General features: G+C 52.1%; 1 protein-coding gene across 1 annotated transcript in view; it reads left to right on the top strand.

Moving 5' to 3' along the window:
• Window positions 1-18,673, top strand: part of LOC135829449 (uncharacterized) — a 66,992-nt gene that overhangs the window by 26,965 nt on the left and 21,354 nt on the right. The window contains exons 6-9 of the mRNA XM_065341853.1: window positions 1,909-3,009; window positions 3,715-3,892; window positions 4,224-4,284; window positions 16,310-16,377. Coding sequence (XP_065197925.1) covers window positions 1,909-3,009; window positions 3,715-3,892; window positions 4,224-4,284; window positions 16,310-16,377 — 1,408 coding nt within the window. The remainder of the gene's footprint in view (window positions 1-1,908; window positions 3,010-3,714; window positions 3,893-4,223; window positions 4,285-16,309; window positions 16,378-18,673) is intronic.

Below are 18,673 nucleotides of genomic sequence, written 5' to 3'. Positions count from 1 at the left end.
CTTCGGGCGGTCTCGGTACTCCCATGGCCGGGCGTATAGAGGCCTTGGCCAGAAGTCCGGAGTTGTCACGAGGCTCAGGTCTGTGGCATCTATACAAATCCTAGCTGACACCTTTCCCGTCTGCGTTGTGTGGATGCTGCTGTTGTGAACACTGGCCGTTGATCCCACTGCCTCAGCGCGCCGCTTCACGAAAGTTTTGATGCTCTCTTCAGAGCAGTTTGTACCTAGGTTGCCCACAAAGATTACTGTTTTCTTGGCCCTGGGGGGTTCCGGTGCAACTAATTGCCAGCTGTCGTCAGCAATGATGTCCAGGGTCTGGGGCTCGTTGTCGTCGTCCTCCAGCTCCAAGTTGCGCTGGCCAGCATGCTGCACGTCGCCCTCATCAGTCGTGGCCCGCGTGGCATCCTGGGACTGGTCCCGCGTGGCATCCTGGGCCTGGCCCTTGCGCGTACGGGTACGCCGTCGACTCTGCGGAGTACGAGTTCTCTGGGGTTCGTCAGCTGTGGCAGGCCGAGGAGAAGCAATGGCGGACTCCCTGAGGGCGACAACCTCCTCGTTCAGCCCTGCAATTTGCCTCGATAAGTCGTCAATTCTGTTATTCAGTCGTTCTTCGTGGTCTGCGGACTCCGTTACCAATGCTGCTAACGTCTTCATCACATCTACTACCGACGACTCGATCCCGGGGAGGGAGCACAACAGCTTTACCTCGGAATCCGCCAGTCCACGAACGGCAGATTTAGTTGGAGGCATGGCGGAGGTGACCCAACGCTATCAGATGCCTACCTAGTTTTCTACTACTACTACAAACTAATACCTAAATCCTAATGTTTGAAACCAGGCCGGCCTGATGCCGGTGTTCCTGGCGAGAAACTGTGGGACCCTCAGAGCGCGAAAACCTGCACCCTGCTCCAAAGTTTGAAATTTTTAGTCCTGCTTTGGCTGGCACAAGAGGGTTGTATTTGTGTCCATGAGAGATTACGGCACTGATTTCCGCGCAACTCAAGCCAGGGCATCTGTACCCGTTTCCCTTACGTCCATTTTGTGTGCGCATGTATTCATTTATGTCATCTTACAATCAACTCGTAAAAACTCCAAGTCAATCTCCCATTGACACAAACCTCGTTTATTCAACATAATCATATCCTATCCAATAAAAACAGTTCATAAAAACAGTTCATAAAAACAGCTTTTTCAGGATCGGACCCAGTCCGCATAACCAAGAGAGCTAGCTCCCTTGGCTGCTGTTGGAATATGAAAGAATGGGCCTTCCAGATAAGGTCTAACAAGGAGCAGTGACTATAGTTATGAAATGACACCGGTAACCATGGAGACAGACCACACTCTCATTATAGATACTGGTTATAAATAGACCGAATAAGGAAAATGATCTGATAGCCTATGAAGAGTAAAAGAAATTGAACCAATGACAACAAATACTCGTCCAGCACACGAGTTGTCATAGCAACACAAATAACAGCTGTCCACTAATTTTGTTGTTGAAGATTGAGTAGGAGTTTTTACTGGTTGATTCTAAATACAATAAATGCTCCGGCCTTGGGTTTATGACTAATAAACCCAAGGCCTCCTCATTTATTGTATACAAATGACATATGGTCAGTATAATTTTTGCATGTTTGTTCATTTTGAACTTAGGATGGTTCATTCAACAGTTTCTCATTGCCACTCAATGTGGGGTCAGGCGAGGTGTGCTGTCATGACACGTCGAGGATTGACTGGTTGACTTGCTTCGTTTTGTTTTGTTTTGGAGGTATTTGGCTTTTTTAATATCCTGTCTGCACATGCGTGTGGAATGTGTGTGCATCCATGTTTGGGCATATATCGTGCGTCGGCTTACAACTATGTGTGTTGCTGTGTGTATGGGTTTGCATATCGTGTTTTTGTTTCTAGATTGTTTCTTTCTCATCACCTGAGCTGGACGACATCATTGTTAACCGACCCAACTGGTTGCTCTCCACGGTCATTGGTCTCATTTTCGCACCACCTGGGCTTGACGACGAAGATATGCTCCACTTCAAAGATGGTGTTGCAAAGGTCCAGAAAGTCCTGGCCAAGCTTAACAGCTGCGAAGGAGCAGAAGGTCAGGGCCCTCTGCTGCTGCAGATGGTAATACAGCTAGGTGTGTTGCTCCAGGAGAAAGAAAGGATCCTGGCACCCAGCCGTCTTCCGACCGCTGACAACTGCCTCGGCCCACTGGCCAAGAAAGATTCATCACCTCGGTCGGTGTGCGCAGGAGTCTCTTTCACGACTCAGCACTGCTTCTCCACTGCTCTTGTTATCCGGCTGCAGACAGAGCTGTACGCCTATTTCCACGAGCTTCACGGCATTCCTGCTGAGCTCTGGAAGAATCTGGTGGTAGTGACTCCAGTCCATTCCACAGCCCGTGGTTGCATCTCCGTCACGGACAGCCTGCGCCAAGCTGTTGCTGTTGTCCATGCGCCTGTTGAAGATACGCTAGATGGCTATTGTCTGCTGGCTCTGTTGCGTAAGGTGTTTGAGAGGCTCGCTGCACAGTATAGTCCGGGCACTAATTACTCCACGAGCATCCTCAGCTCTGCTTCTATTCGTCAGCACCTCCACGAGCCAAGCACCAAGTTTGATTTCGCTGTGTACGATGCAGAGCAAGTCCGATCATCCGTAGCTACACAGGGTATTCTCTCCATTACCTACAGTTACGTTGATCGTGCCCCGCTTCTTCTCGAATGGCCGGTCAACCATGCTTCACTGCTCTCTGCAAAGTCCTTTGAGTCCGTCCGAGAAAGCCTTGGTGAGTCCGACCTGCCTGCACTAGCCACCTGCCTGGGCCTTACATCATCATCTTCATCATGTGTGTACAGTAATCATCTACACGCTGCAGCAGCATTGGTCCACAGCTGGGCAGTTACCGACTACCATCACACCTCAACCAAGCTTCACCAGCTGCTAGTGAAATCACCGAACGCCCAGCGCTTTGCAAAGATCTGCAACGTGCTACGGCAGCATGAAGAACTGGTGAGTGTGATCGCCTGTTGTGTATGCCCCTCTCTCTCAGTCTCTCTCTCAGTCTCCCTCAGTCTCCCTCTTTCCCTCTCTCACTCTCTCTCTCACTCTCTCCCCCCCTTCTCTCTCTCTCTCTCTCTCTCTCTCTCTCTCTCTCTCTCTCTTTCTCTTTCTTTCTCTCTCTCTCTCTCTTTCTCTCCCTCTCTCTCTTAGTCTCTCTGTCTCTTTGTCTCTCTCTGCCTCTCTCTCTCTCTCTCTCTCTCTCTCTCTATCTCTCTCTCTCTCTCTCTCTCTCTCTCCCTCCTCTCTCTCTCTCTCTCTCTCTCTCTCTCTCTCTCTCTCTCTTTCTCTCTCTGTCTCTCTCTCGATCTCTCAGTATCCCCCCCCCCTGTCTCAGTCTCTATCTGACTCTCTCTGTCTCTCTGTCTCTCTATCTGACTCTCTCTGTCTCTCTGTCTCTCTGCTGAAGTTTGCAAGTTGTCTCACAATTTTACTAACAAAATATCTATCACTTACCATTACACATTTCACAATGCATTCTCGGTCGTGTGCTGGTTGTGTGCTGGTCGTGTGCTGGTCGTGTTCTGGCCGTGTGCTGGCCGTGTGCCTCTCGTTGATTTGATTCTCAGTGGTGTGGATGATATGGACACTAGCTGATGTTGATGTCAGCGCAATGTTTGTCGCTTGTTTGTATATTTGTTACTCTCCGCACTGCAGCTGGCCACCGATTACCCGGACATATTCCGGAAGCGTCGGGTGCAAGCCATCCAGCCGGTCTCCACCGGCGCTACTGCATCCACTGTTCAATCAGACTCTGCAGACAGCGTTCCTTCGAGCAGCCAGTCACACTCTGATCAAGCCAGTCAGTCCACTGCTGCTCGGCAAGCTGATGCTGGTAAAGTTGAATGTGCTCAATACACCATGTGTGCTCCCTGTATGCTAGTGTTAGTTTACTTGTGTGCAAATGTCTACTTCACACTATCTTGCAACACAACTTGATCTATGGGCTTGCTCAGGTCTCAAAGAGAACTTCTGTTTGCATGGGATTCTATACGAAAAAAAGAGAATCATTTTCTCTGTGGATAATGCACACATGACTGGTTGGGTATGTGTGTTATGCTAACCTTTAATATTTGATACCCATTCCTATAATCGAATACTTCTGCACAGAGACATGGATAGTTTTTTTAATTATGTTTTCTGTTCTTTCCTGTTGAATGTATCAGGCCATGCTGAGCATCACGCTCCTGATGGAAGCTGTGGGATTTTCCTATCCACTTCACCACTGTAAGTTCTACGCATGCATTACTCAACAATGAAGTATAGAACAGTTGAATCAGTCCGAGGTAACATTCAGTGAAATGTACTGCACCATTTCCAACATAATGAGCCAGGCCGGCCCAGTGAGTGAGTTCTCAGACCATGATTGTGCAATGACAGGTATATGTATCATGATGAAGTCCTGACTTGAAGAGGATTGCTTCAACTGTGCTGTACACCACAGTGAGTTGGGAACACGAGGTCTGGAAAACAGGGCAACATTGATGCAGAAAATGGGTTTTCACCTTTGCCCATATACTGTAATTGGTGGATCTGAATTTTCCTCTCCATCCGTAAAGAAGCGGCATCTGACGCCTTTCATGTAGCCTTTTCATATGGTCTTTTGATGTGGCAGTGTCATCCCTAGAAACCAAAAAGGTCTTATTGAGCTGTGTAGTTCCCAGATCCTTTTAAAAACACACTTCCCTATTTGAAGTACATAATCAGAAGAAAGTAAAGATTGCAGATGCGCAACAAAACTGGCTATGCAATTGTGTTGAGAAACACAACCAGTTTAGGAAGTTTCGCTTGTACAAGGTCACCACCATGCCTGAGATACCAGGGTGGCAGATGCAGCACGTGACAGCGAGGGTGACTTAGTAAGTATCACAAGCAATGCCTGACAAGGTGCAAACCTCGTTAGCTGCATCTATGTTACCCTCACTACGAATACAGTGTAGTGAGTAGCCAGTTGACAGTGGTTGTCAGAGCAGTTATAACTGCATGTAAAGTGGTTCACGCTTGCATCACAGCATTTGTTAGCAGAGTACACTGTTTACGACTCTTTCCCTTTCGGTGAAGACTGTATTAAATTCTAATTGTTCGAACTCTGGTGTAGTGAACTGACACTCGGAAAACAACATGCAGACATGGAACACAACTAAAATGCAGAGAATGAAACCAGGAAAACGCAAAGGCAAACAACAACCACAACTGTCACTAATCTGGGCAAGAAGCTAACCACCATTCTCTCAAAACTTGACAAAAACTCTCTCTCAAATCGCTGTTCTCAGCAAAACGTGCCCGCGTGCGTGCATTGGCTTGCGCCGCATGCATGTACACAACGACGTGGCATAGAGAGAAAATGCAGCGTACAGAAAATGCATGCCGTAGCCATAGAGATACTAATAATTATTATGGCGACTGCCAAAGTCCGCGTGCACGTGCAGCGCGGAGTGCAGGTGCAACAAAAAGAAAAGCAATCATAATTTGAATGCAGAACAAAACAGAAACTAGCAATGTGCTGAAGTGAAAGACTAAAGAATTGTTGATTACGGAGGTGAAAACAGTGTCTGTCAAGGGGTGCTTGCACCCAGCGACAGGGTGACAGCACACCCTGTCAGCGAGAGTAAGTTTCGCCAAGTAGATCGTAGCGGAGTTGCCGCGGATGGCGATAATGCCACGGATCAAGTACTAGTAAGTACATGTACATTGCAACCAAATTAGTGTGTCAACAATTCTACTTATAATAAATTAGCACGATTCACAAGATATTCCGCTCGTGAACATGTCGTGGTACGAACACGCATAGCAATTACTGTATCGTAAAATGTGTCTCGACGTAGACGTAACGGATATGCACTCGTGATGTAACAGATCTAACAGACTAACAAATAAATATTACACTCGCGAAATGCATAGCAGTAATACGCACCGCACCAATATTGCAAGCGACCTAGCAGGTCTTGACAATACTGCCCTTGCAGCATGTGACAGTTCTGTACACAATTCGTAACTACAATACACTAATAGTATCAACGTGCAACATGTGACATGTGATAGTTCTGTACATCACCACCCTCCCTCACGAACAGTGATTGAGTGAGGCAATAGAGATAACATAACTTACTCAGAATCCACCTCTTGCGGAACGAGCTCATACGAACACAGCATACTCAGAATCCACCTCTTGCAGAACGAGCACAATACTAACACGAACACAGCATACTCAGAATCCACCTCTTGCGGAACGAGCATAGTACAGGTGGCTTACTCAGAATCCACCTCCAGTGGGACGAGCACATTGATTGGTTGGCGATAGGTCTTGCCGCGGACGAGAATGTCGACCGCCCGTACGTTGCCATCTTTGCCTGGGTACACTTGCAGTATTCTCGCGAGTGGCCACTTCCCTCTCGGAGTGCCAGGTTCCAAGAATAGCACTACTTCACCAACACGTACATTGCGGTGCAGATTGCGCCATCGTTGACGCAGGTTGAGCGCTGGGACGAGCTCCTTCAGCCACCTGTCCCAGACGTCCTTACTCAGTCGCTGAACTGCTTTCCAGTGATGTCTTGGATTCACGCGATCAGCTTGATCAGCCAGTTCCTCAAGTGCCAGCAACAGGTCGGCATGGCTGGTGAGGAAATGCTGTGGCGTGAGTGGGGTGAGGTCACTCGGATCTGAGCTTATCGTCGTGAGCGGCCTGGTGTTGAGGAATGCTTCCACAACTATGAACGCCGTACTCAGCTCCTCGTCTGTGCAGTCTCCGTGCTCCAGGATTCCACGCAACGCACGCTTGGCGCACTTCACCATCGACTCAAACACGCCCCCATGATGGGGCGCCTGTGGGGGGTTGAAACGCCACTCGATGTGCTCCGATGCGAGTGCAGCGCTCACTCTGCCGGAATTCAGCTGCTCGACTGCATCCCGCAACTCCTTTTCCGCAGCTACGAAATTGTGCCGTTGTCCGACACAATCAGAGCCGGTCGACCGCGTCGCTTCACAAATCTACTCAGAGCCAGCAGGAAACCATCAGTGTGGAGGGAGTATGCCATCTCCAGGTGCACTGCTCTTGACTGGAGGCAGGTGAAGACGCACAGATAGCGCTTGGTCTTGACCCTGCCACGACCTTGCTTCGTCAGGAATGGCCCTGCGAAATCCACGCCCGCTCGGTGAAACGCACGTACAGGTTCTGCTGTTCTGAAGCTTGGCAACGGCGCCATCAACTGCTCAGCTGGCTTGGCCCACTGTAACTTGCAGCCAGGGCAGAAACGTCGGTGAGCCTTGACAGCGCCGAGACCACCAACCACCCAGAACTCGCCGTTGAGGTTTGCCAGTAAGTGGTTCTTTCCAGCCACATGCTTGCACTTCACATCCTCATGCGCAATAAATAGAGCCGTAACAGGGTGCTTGCCTGGCAGGATGATGGGTCGCCGGGCTCCACTGGGCAAATGTTGAGCGGTTTCAGGTGCCCGTTCATGCGGAGAAGCCCTGGCTTCGCGTCTCCATCCCACTCTGGCATCAGATGGCTAAGTGCATGCGCCTTGGGCAATGGTTGACCGCTGCGCTGGGCCTTGATGACGTCACTGTGAGAGTCCTGCTGAGCGTTGGCAAACCAGTGGAATTCAGCATTGCGAACTTCGCTCACTGAGAGCTCGGGCACTTCTACTGCTGGCAGGGCGTGCCTTCGCTTCAAGGCCTTGCGAGTCGGACGGCTGCCATCGCGTGCGACACTGATGCTGGATGTAGCGCTGGATGACTGCTGCGCTGTAGGGTCTGCTGGCTGAGCTTGGCGGTGTCGGCAGTTGTCCGCAAAACGTTTGCACCATGCGGTGACCCGCACAAGTCGTAGCCAGCTGCTAAAGTTGACCGGGTTGAGTCGGCTAGTTTGCTGCTCGTCCTCTGCTGGTACCGTGACTAGTGTGGCCTCAATCATCCGCTTCAACTGGCCAGGTAACTCGGCTGTCGGAACAGAGTCTGGAAGCTTGGGCCAGTCATCCTCTGGTGCGCTGGATAGGAAGGCAGGACCGTTCCACCACAACGTGTCGTTGGCCAAGTCCTCTGCTAGTAGGCCACGCGTCGCTTTGTCAGCTGGGTTATTCTTGCCGCTGATGTGGTGCCACTGCTTGACGCTGGTCACTTCCTGGATGAGTGATACTCTTTTGCCGATGTCAACCTTGTACCGCCTGCTATGGTTGCGGATCCAGCCAAGCACATTCATCGAGTCTGTCCAGAATGTGTGCTGGCTAATGGGTATCCCAATGGCTTGCTCCAGGTGCTGGCTCACGCGGATACCGAGTACCGCACCACGTAGCTCAAGTTGAGGGATGCTCTGTCGGCGAATTGGAGCTGGCTTTGCCTTGGCCATTGCCAGAGTTACTCTGACGTTGCCGGTAGCGTCCACTGCACGCACGTATGCTGACGCGGCAATAGCTCGATCAGATGCGTCAACAAAGGTGTGAACCGACAGCTGGCTCTCTGGTGCACCTGGTGCCTTGAAGCTGCGTGGAGCCTGAACTCCTGAGAGAGCTGACAGCTCACCGAACCAGGCTTGCCATTTCTTCGTCTCTGCGCTAGGGAGTTGCTCATCCCAGCCAACACCGAGTAGACACAAGTCCTGGAAAAGAATGCGTGCCCGGATCGTGAATGGCACGATCTGGCCTCTCGGGTCGAACACAGTCGACAGCCCGCTCAGCACTGAACGCTTCGTTGGGCTCTGCTTGGTCTGCTGGTAGCGGAAGGTGAACGTGTCGGACTGTGCATGCCAGCTAACGCCGAGTGTCTTCACTGTTGGTAGGCAGCTGTGAGCATCTCGCTCACCCAAGTTTAACACCACTTCCTTGGCGCGGTCGGCCTCTGGGATGGGCTCCATGACGGCTGCACTGTTCGAAAACCACTTCCGCAAGTGGAACCCACCCTGCGCTAGGAGACACTGCGTTTGCTGCTGGGTGTTGCGCGCAGCTTCGTCGGATGCAGCCGAGCTCAGCAGGTCGTCCACATACGTGGACTTGTCGATGGCTTCCACCGCTGCTGCAGAGTACCCGTCACCAAAGTGTTCCAGGGTCTTCTTGACCGCCTTGCCTGCCAGGAAGGGGGATGCCTTTATGCCGAACACTAGCCGGTTCCACTCAAACACACAGACTTCTCCATCCACCCTCCACAGGAAACGATGGTATTTCCTGTCACTTTCTGCGAGAACGACTTGCGGGAACATTTCAGCGATGTCCGCTACCAGAGCAACTGGCTCGATACAAAAGCGCAGCAGCACAGAGGATATGTCGTTTTGCAGCGCTGGACCGGTCAACATCTCGTCGTTAATCGAGACACCGTTGCACTCTGCCGCTGCGTCAAAGACAATTCTGACTTTCGTGGTACTCTTATCGTCGCGTACCACCGGAAAGTGCGGCAGATACCATTGGTCCTCTCCGTCAGCTTGCTCAGTAGGTACCATGCTGACGTAGCCTTTCTCAATATGACTGTTTATGACCTCGTGATACTGCTTCTTCACTGCTGGTCGCTTGTCCAGTGCTTTCTCCAAGGACCTCAACCGCTGCTCGGCCATGATGCGGTAGGAGGTCAGCTGAGGCTGTGACTGGCTGCTCGCCCATGGAATGGACATCGTGTAGCGCCCGTCTTCATACCGCACAGTGTCGTTGGTGTGTAACTCGGCCTGGCAATCAGCTGGCGATGGCGTCTCGACATTGGATGCTGCCGCTTCCGTGCCCACCTTTTCTGTCTCCCAGAACTTGTGAACGATCTCATCGAGCTTACTTTCTTCTTGTACGCCAGGCTCAGTGCACAGGGCGATGCAGGTATGTTGCAGTGCAGTACTGTTGTTCCCCAAGGGGCCGAAACACACCCAACCGAGTGGTGTGCGCCGGGCAATCAGTCCGTTCTCTGAGTGGCCGCTGCGCTCCTCCAGTGACGTGTGCAGCTCTGCTGCATTCAGACCGATCAGAATGCCCACTGTGGGAGACGGCAACGGCTGGAATTCGATGTTTCCTGCCAACGTGTCGCTGTTCTGGGCCCAGTCCACCGTACTCATTGGCGTTACAGCTGGCAGCACCCACGCACTAAATTGGGCCAGTCTGCCGTCTTGAGTCTGGACACCGACATTGATGTGTGGTCGGGTACCACTAACTGTCTTCCCTCCGAGTACTTCGTTGGGCTCTGCTTGGTCTGCTGGTAGCGGAAGGTGAACGTGTCGGACTGTGCATGCCAGCTAACGCCGAGTGTCTTCACTGTTGGTAGGCAGCTGTGAGCATCTCGCTCACCCAAGTTTAACACCACTTCCTTGGCGCGGTCGGCCTCTGGGATGGGCTCCATGACGGCTGCACTGTTCGAAAACCACTTCCGCAAGTGGAACCCACCCTGCGCTAGGAGACACTGCGTTTGCTGCTGGGTGTTGCGCGCAGCTTCGTCGGATGCAGCCGAGCTCAGCAGGTCGTCCACATACGTGGACTTGTCGATGGCTTCCACCGCTGCTGCAGAGTACCCGTCACCAAAGTGTTCCAGGGTCTTCTTGACCGCCTTGCCTGCCAGGAAGGGGGATGCCTTTATGCCGAACACTAGCCGGTTCCACTCAAACACACAGACTTCTCCATCCACCCTCCACAGGAAACGATGGTATTTCCTGTCACTTTCTGCGAGAACGACTTGCGGGAACATTTCAGCGATGTCCGCTACCAGAGCAACTGGCTCGATACAAAAGCGCAGCAGCACAGAGGATATGTCGTTTTGCAGCGCTGGACCGGTCAACATCTCGTCGTTAATCGAGACACCGTTGCACTCTGCCGCTGCGTCAAAGACAATTCTGACTTTCGTGGTACTCTTATCGTCGCGTACCACCGGAAAGTGCGGCAGATACCATTGGTCCTCTCCGTCAGCTTGCTCAGTAGGTACCATGCTGACGTAGCCTTTCTCAATATGACTGTTTATGACCTCGTGATACTGCTTCTTCACTGCTGGTCGCTTGTCCAGTGCTTTCTCCAAGGACCTCAACCGCTGCTCGGCCATGATGCGGTAGGAGGTCAGCTGAGGCTGTGACTGGCTGCTCGCCCATGGAATGGACATCGTGTAGCGCCCGTCTTCATACCGCACAGTGTCGTTGGTGTGTAACTCGGCCTGGCAATCAGCTGGCGATGGCGTCTCGACATTGGATGCTGCCGCTTCCGTGCCCACCTTTTCTGTCTCCCAGAACTTGTGAACGATCTCATCGAGCTTACTTTCTTCTTGTACGCCAGGCTCAGTGCACAGGGCGATGCAGGTATGTTGCAGTGCAGTACTGTTGTTCCCCAAGGGGCCGAAACACACCCAACCGAGTGGTGTGCGCCGGGCAATCAGTCCGTTCTCTGAGTGGCCGCTGCGCTCCTCCAGTGACGTGTGCAGCTCTGCTGCATTCAGACCGATCAGAATGCCCACTGTGGGAGACGGCAACGGCTGGAATTCGATGTTTCCTGCCAACGTGTCGCTGTTCTGGGCCCAGTCCACCGTACTCATTGGCGTTACAGCTGGCAGCACCCACGCACTAAATTGGGCCAGTCTGCCGTCTTGAGTCTGGACACCGACATTGATGTGTGGTCGGGTACCACTAACTGTCTTCCCTCCGAGTACTGTGGTCTGCAATGACTCTTGAGGACCCGTAAGTCCAAGCTCCTGGGCCACAGACTCGGTGACGTAACTCGTTGATGATGCTGAGTCGAGCAGGGCGGTCACCTGTATCTGGCGGTCCTTGTTGACTAGTGTGGCAGACACGGTCATGAACGCCATTCCACCGGACGCGCGTAGAGGCGCAGCTGGCTCTTGCAGGATGTGCAGTGCCGCACCTGCTGACGGCACGCTGGCTGTTGGCGTTGCTGTGCGCTGCCTGGCTGCCTGTGTCGAACTGCTGACCGCTGTGTGTCTGTCTTTGGCGTCAGTAGTAGAGATATTAATGTGTGGCTTGGCCGATTTCCAAACATGTAACAAACTGTTATGTTTTCGTCCACACGCATCACATGGCTTAGCAGAGCAGTCATTTGAACGATGCCCTGTCTGTAGGCAATTCGTACAAACGCTGTACAGGGGCTTGACCGCTCCCCACCTCTCGCGCACCGACATCTTGCGCAGCTCAGCACATACAGCAAGGGCATGATGCCCCTGGCACACCGGGCACACCGTTGTTCGTGGCTCTGGTGCCGAGGCCGACGTTGTTCTGCTGCTAGCTGCTGGAACGGTGGCCATGGTGTTGTGGCCTTGCGTACGCCCTGTAGCCGCTTTCTCCGGCTTTTTGACCGTCAAGACGTCCCCAATGCGAGCATCGACCTGGCGCATGCGATGCACTCTATCCAGCAGCCATCTGGACAGGTCATCCACGTTACCAGTGGCGTCGTCATAACGCTCAATGTAGCGCAGCAGAAGGTTGCGGGGCAGTTTCTGTGTAACCGTTACGTACATCTCTCTTCCCGACATGATGTGGCCCGCCTGCATGTTTAGCAGCACGTTGCGGAGCTTGATGGCGAGCGTCTGCAGAGCGGCGGTGTCTTTGTCGTGCTGAATGCGTGGCAGTGCATACAGCTCTTTCTGCTGGCGCTCGAGCTCGCGCTGGCTGCCACCATACCACGCATCCAGCTCAGCCATTGCGGACTGGTACGCACCCTCGCCGTCCAGCAAGTCCGCTATCAGATATTCTGCTGCTCCACCGGCCACTGCTCCGCGAAGACGAGCCATCTTGTAGTGGTCGGACACATATGGGTCCTCGTCCACCAGACGCAAAAACCGCTGCTGCCACTTCATGTAGCTGTTCTCTTCCCCATTAAACTTTGGCAACTCCAACGGTTTTATTTGTGCCGGGCGAATGCCCTGGCGCCAACCGTCTGGTATGCCGTCTGCCCATTTCTGCACGCGGGCCATGTCGGGTGGGAGCGTCTGATGTTCGACGATTCGACGAGGCTGTGGTCTGTACGTCTGCTGCGGTTGTGACTGTTGTGGTGGCTGTGGCTGCGGCTGAGGCATGCTCAGTGCACCCGCAACGGTTACAGGTAGCTGATTGAGCACTGGTTGCTGCCGCACTAGGTACGAGGCAGCTGCTACTGGTTGATGCACTGAAGCGTGGTGATGGTGCACGGCTCGCTTTCCTTGCTGCACTGCCATCGTGTGCTGCACTGCAGCTCCTGGATGCCGCACAGCTGAGTGCCAGATTGGCCTTGGCTGCTGAGCCTGACTGAATGACACTGCAGAATCTTCGGAGGCCTCAGACGTGCCAGCTGACTGCCTTGCGGCTGACATTCTCCAGTCCATGTTCCGCGCGCCATCCACTGCTGCTGTCTGTTCAGTAAGGCTATCATATCCCCGGGTTTCGGCACCAGCTTGCCCTGCTGGCTTGACAACGCGACCCTGTTCCACACAACTCAATGATACGCACTTTGCGGCCGGGACGACACGAGTGTTGCCACATCTTTGCAAGGCATCGTCAAACTTGGCAAGTGCCTCCGCAGTCAACCCATGCCCTCGCCGCCTCGAGGAACTCCTCTGGGACAGCTGCTCCGTTTTTATTGCTTCCTCTAACGCCAACTTTTTGGCCCAAATGTCCTTGCGGAGTTCAATCTCCCTCTTCTTTACATCTAACTCCATGGTGGCGAGCTCCTCCGCCGCTTCCAGCTCTGTAGCTTTCAGTTCGACCTTGAGCTGGGAACCGCTACTGGCCCTGGACGGGACAGCGGACACCGAGCTCCTTTTATCCGCAGCCGCGGCGAGTTCGGGCTCCTCGTGTCCATATCTCAATGGTGGCACACCCTTGGTTGAGCGTTGGCTCGTACGCGGAGCTGACGCCGAGGACATGATGCTAACTTTACGTTCCACAGCACTATAACTTTACTACAATGTCTACATACTACTACACTCTACAGAACAAGCTCAGTCCGAGATCCGGCTCGAAGGACCAGTTGTTTAGGACTCTTTCCCTTTCGGTGAAGACTGTATTAAATTCTAATTGTTCGAACTCTGGTGTAGTGAACTGACACTCGGAAAACAACATGCAGACATGGAACACAACTAAAAATGCAGAGAATGAAACCAGGAAAACGAAAAGGCAAACAACAACCACAACTGTCACTAATCTGGGCAAGAAGCTAACCACCATTCTCTCAAAACTTGACAAAAACTCTCTCTCAAATCGCTGTTCTCAGCAAAACGTGCCTGCGTGCGTGCATTGGCTTGCGCCGCATGCATGTACACAACGACGTGGCATAGAGAGAAAATGCAGCGTACAGAAAATGCATGCCGTAGCCATAGAGATACTAATAATTATTATGGCGACTGCCAAAGTCCGCGTGCACGTGCAGCGCGGAGTGCAGGTGCAACAAAAAGAAAAGCAATCATAATTTGAATGCAGAACAAAACAGAAACTAGCAATGTGCTGAAGTGAAAGACTAAAGAATTGTTGATTACGGAGGTGAAAACAGTGTCTGTCAAGGGGTGCTTGCACCCAGCGACAGGGTGACAGCACACCCTGTCAGCGAGAGTAAGTTTCGCCAAGTAGATCGTAGCGGAGTTGCCGCGGATGGCGATAATGCAACGGATCAAGTACTAGTAAGTACATGTACATTGCAACCAAATTAGTGTGTCAACAATTCTACTTATAATAAATTAGCACGATTCACAAGATATTCCGCTCGTGAACATGTCGTGGTACGAACACGCATAGCAATTACTATATCGTAAAATGTGTCTCGACGTAGACGTAACGGATATGCACTCGTGATGTAACAGATCTAACAGACTAACAAATAAATATTACACTCGCGAAATGCATAGCAGTAATACGCACCGCACCAATATTGCAAGCGACCTAGCAGGTCTTGACAATACTGCCCTTGCAGCATGTGACAGTTCTGTACACAATTCGTAACTACAATACACTAATAGTATCAACGTGCAACATGTGACATGTGATAGTTCTGTACATACACGCTCACTGGTGTCAGCACTGGTCTTGAACTCAGAACCTTGCGATTCGCAGGCAAGCCCACAACCACTCCGCCAAAGTGCTGGTCAGTAGGCTGTGGCAATTATTTCCCTACACTGCTGGCTTGATGACATGTTTTGCAAATTATCACTTCAGCATATTGTGGTGAGTGCATGAACGGGTGTACAGCCTAAAGTCGGGTGTGTGGTAAAGTGTGTGAAGGGAACTGCAGGCAGTAGTGTAGGCAGTAGTGTAGGCAGTAGTGTAGGCAGTAGTGTAGGCAAAAGTGTAGGCAGAAGTGTAGGCAGTAGTGTAGGCAGTAATGCAGGCAGCACTGAGGATTGTAGGTAGTAGTGTAGGCAGTAGTGTAGGCAGTTGTGTGGGCAGTAGTGCAGGCAGGACTGAGGAGGGCGGGCTGGACTGATCAGCGTGGGAGGGATTGTGGGAAGGAGTGCCGCCAGGAGTGTGGGCAGGAGTGTGATCAGGAATGCGCGCAGAGAAGTGTTGGCAGGGTATTGTGGGTAGGGAGTGTGGGCAGAGTGTACACTGTTCTTCTGAAAGGGGGTCAACTGGGGAAGCTAGATCCGCTCACACTATGGCCAGTGACTGTGTGGGTGCACTAACCACGGATGGCATAATGTCAGCCAGTAAACACATATCCGTGAACCCGGAGCCATGGTAGAGAAGTATGGGCAGGGGAGTGTGGGCAGGGGAGTGTGGGCAGGGGAGTGTGGGCAGGGGAGTGTGGGCAGGGGAGTGTGGGCAGGGAGTGTGGGCAGGGAGTGTGGGCAGGGAGTGTGGGCAGGGGAGTGTGGGCAGGGAGTGTGGGCAGGGAGTGTGGGCAGAGAAATGTGGGCAGAGAAGGGTGGGCAGGGAGTGTGGGCAGGGGGAGTGTGGGCAGAGTAGTGTGGGCAGCGAGTGTGGTGTGGGCAGGGGGAGTGTGGGTGGGGGAGTGTGGGCAGAGAAGTGTGGGCAGGGAGTGTGGGCTGGGAGTGTAGGCAGGGGCAACGTGGGCAAAGTGTGCAGACAGGAGTGTGGGCAGGAGTTTGGGCGTAGACAAGAGTATGAGCAGGAATGCGTGCAGGAGTGCGGCCAGTAATGTGGGCATCTACATGTGTGTGTGCAAGTATCGAATTATGTCATTAAATGGTTAGTATGTTCCATGTTTGTTCGTTTTGAATGTGTTCGTGAGTTTGTATGTGTGTGTGTGTGTGTGTGTGTGTGTGTGTGTTTGTATATAATTATGTGTGTGTGTGTGTGTGTGTGTGTGTGTGTGTGTGTGTGTGTGTGTGTGTGCGTGTGCGTGTGCGTGTGCGTGTGTATCTACAGCCATGGCATGTGGTCAACGGACGAACGCATTGCAAACCTGTATGAAGCGGAGCTCTCTGAACAAACAGGTGCGTTATTCCTTTTAACATAATACTGCTCTCTTTATCCTGTTCTCATCTATCTGTACTCAACTGCCCTTCAATTTGAGTGCTGTTACCATTGTTGTCTTAGTCTGTCTGTATGCTATATACATACACAAAAACACACAAAAATACATACCTTCTTGCTCTACACACACTTGCTCTACATACACTGGCTTATACTTCATACCATACTCACCCTCATGCAATTGGCCATCTACATAAGTGGTGGATATTGCTAGATATTCACCGCTTATATTCACCACTTTTCGATACGTACTGTAAAGAGAGCAGTACTCGGTGCTGAGCTTAATTTCTCTTTAGTCAGCGCACCGGAGATGGCGAGTGCCGTAGAAAATTTCTACGCTAACTTCCGCACACAGGACTTTTCTGAGTACAAATTAAATCGGCATGTGACCAGGTGGTGACAAGTCATCAGCCAGCGAGCAAACAAGGTTTTTTACGCTCGGCATGTCCATGGATTGAGGATCGAGTGGCAAGCAAGGAATTTCGTTTGTACTCAGAAATGTTCTGATTATGGACGTTGGCGTAGAACTTTTCTAGGGCACACAACAGCTCCGGTGCGCTGCCTGAAAAGAAAATATGGGAGGGCACAATCGCTTAGATTGCTGGTGTACTAGCTGTGCTAGTACTTGTTAGCAACAATCCGAACTAGCGCACACACTGCACTGCATTGCTGTGTACTGCATTCAAGACTGACGTCATGCGCTTTGTTTTGCTGCGTAATCACAAATGGCACCAGCCCATTTTTTGCGGAAAAGAAAAACAAATCTTGCTTGGCCTGTTGTGCTCTTCCAGACAACGGATCGTGCTTCAGCAGTGTTTCTTTTCCTTTCGTAGCTTTGCTGCCAGCCCGAGTGTCACCTCGACACTGTATTTCTTCAGTATGTCTGACCTTACTGTCGACACTGTCAAGGCAATGCCTTGCCAAGCCCTCCGCGGCGAGCCTTCTCAGCGCGGCTTGAATCCGAAAGGAAACTTAGTAAAAGTATTTTACAGGACCATTTGCTGGCACAACTAGCCCTTGGTAGTGAGGTCTGCTCCGGCCAAGAGAACCAGCAACATGACAGTGCGGACACGGCTCGCGAGCCCGGAAGCCCGACGTGCACCAATGCTTCCTCCGCCAGCTCAGGTGACGCGGGCTGAACGGATCTCTGCGCTCCCGTACGGGACGAGGTGTAGTCGGCTTTGTCGGCCGCCATTTTATTATTATCGGAGAGCATTGTGCCGCTCCTCACCCAAGGCCAAGGCAATGCGGCAGCTGCCGCCACTACGCCAGGCCAAGCTCCTGTAACCCACCCGATCAGCCACCTTCACCAGCTGTACCCAAGGCTGTGCAAGAACGTATCTTGCGAGGGGAGTTCGTAGATTTTTCAAGTAACTAGTTTGTTGCCTGAAATTCTTGCACACTTCCGGCCCAACATTCCGGCTGGTGCACAGCCCGAATAACGATAGCCAACTAAATATCGTTGAGTCGGATGACGCGAAGCGGGTGCGTCGCAAGGTTCACGATAATTACACATGTAGCTACCCGGCTCGAGGCATGGACCACATACATGTCTGTTATCACGGCTGCTGCCCTTCACCGCACTGCTGAACTGATTGCGTACCAGCAGTTGATCCTGACTGCTAACTGCCAGTTCTTCCCAAGCGCATGGCTAGAGTACGACCGCCAGCTGCGGATGCTCGTGGCCCAGTAACCAGGCACGAAGAGGTTGGACACCATCGACGAGAACCTATGGCAGATAGCTGTCACAGGCCATGCACACCCAAAATGCGCTCAATGTAAGACGGTCCATCCAGGGGCGGTTTGTGTCGTTTTCGTCCCGAAGCCAGCAGCATTTACCTCCAGTGGTCACAACCATACCAGCGACGGCCAAGAAATCTGCCGCAACTTCAATGGAGGTCGCTGTTCTTCGTCGTCGTGCCGCTTCTCCCACACCTGCAGCCAGTGTGGCAAGGACCACCCATGCATCATGTGCAACCAGCAGCAGCGCGGAGCCAATCGGCCACCCCGCCGCTCCTAGCAGAATGGCTACTGAATCGCTTGACTCGGTACGTAGCTTCTTTCCTATACACTCTGCAGACACCACACTGCTAGCTGACCACTTTGCCCGCCTGTTACGTAACCACTCAGATCAATCATGTGTTGCGTATGTTCTCCATGGCCTGCGCCGTGGCTTTACTCTTGGATCTGCCGGCCAACACGACATTTCGGTTTTCTCTAATAATCTACCATTGGCTTTCACTCACTCGGCATTTA

Source organism: Sycon ciliatum, chromosome 13 (genome assembly GCF_964019385.1).
Source record: "Sycon ciliatum chromosome 13, ocSycCili1.1, whole genome shotgun sequence".
Lineage (NCBI taxonomy): Eukaryota > Metazoa > Porifera > Calcarea > Leucosolenida > Sycettidae > Sycon > Sycon ciliatum.
This window is presented reverse-complemented; position numbering and strand designations above follow the sequence as displayed.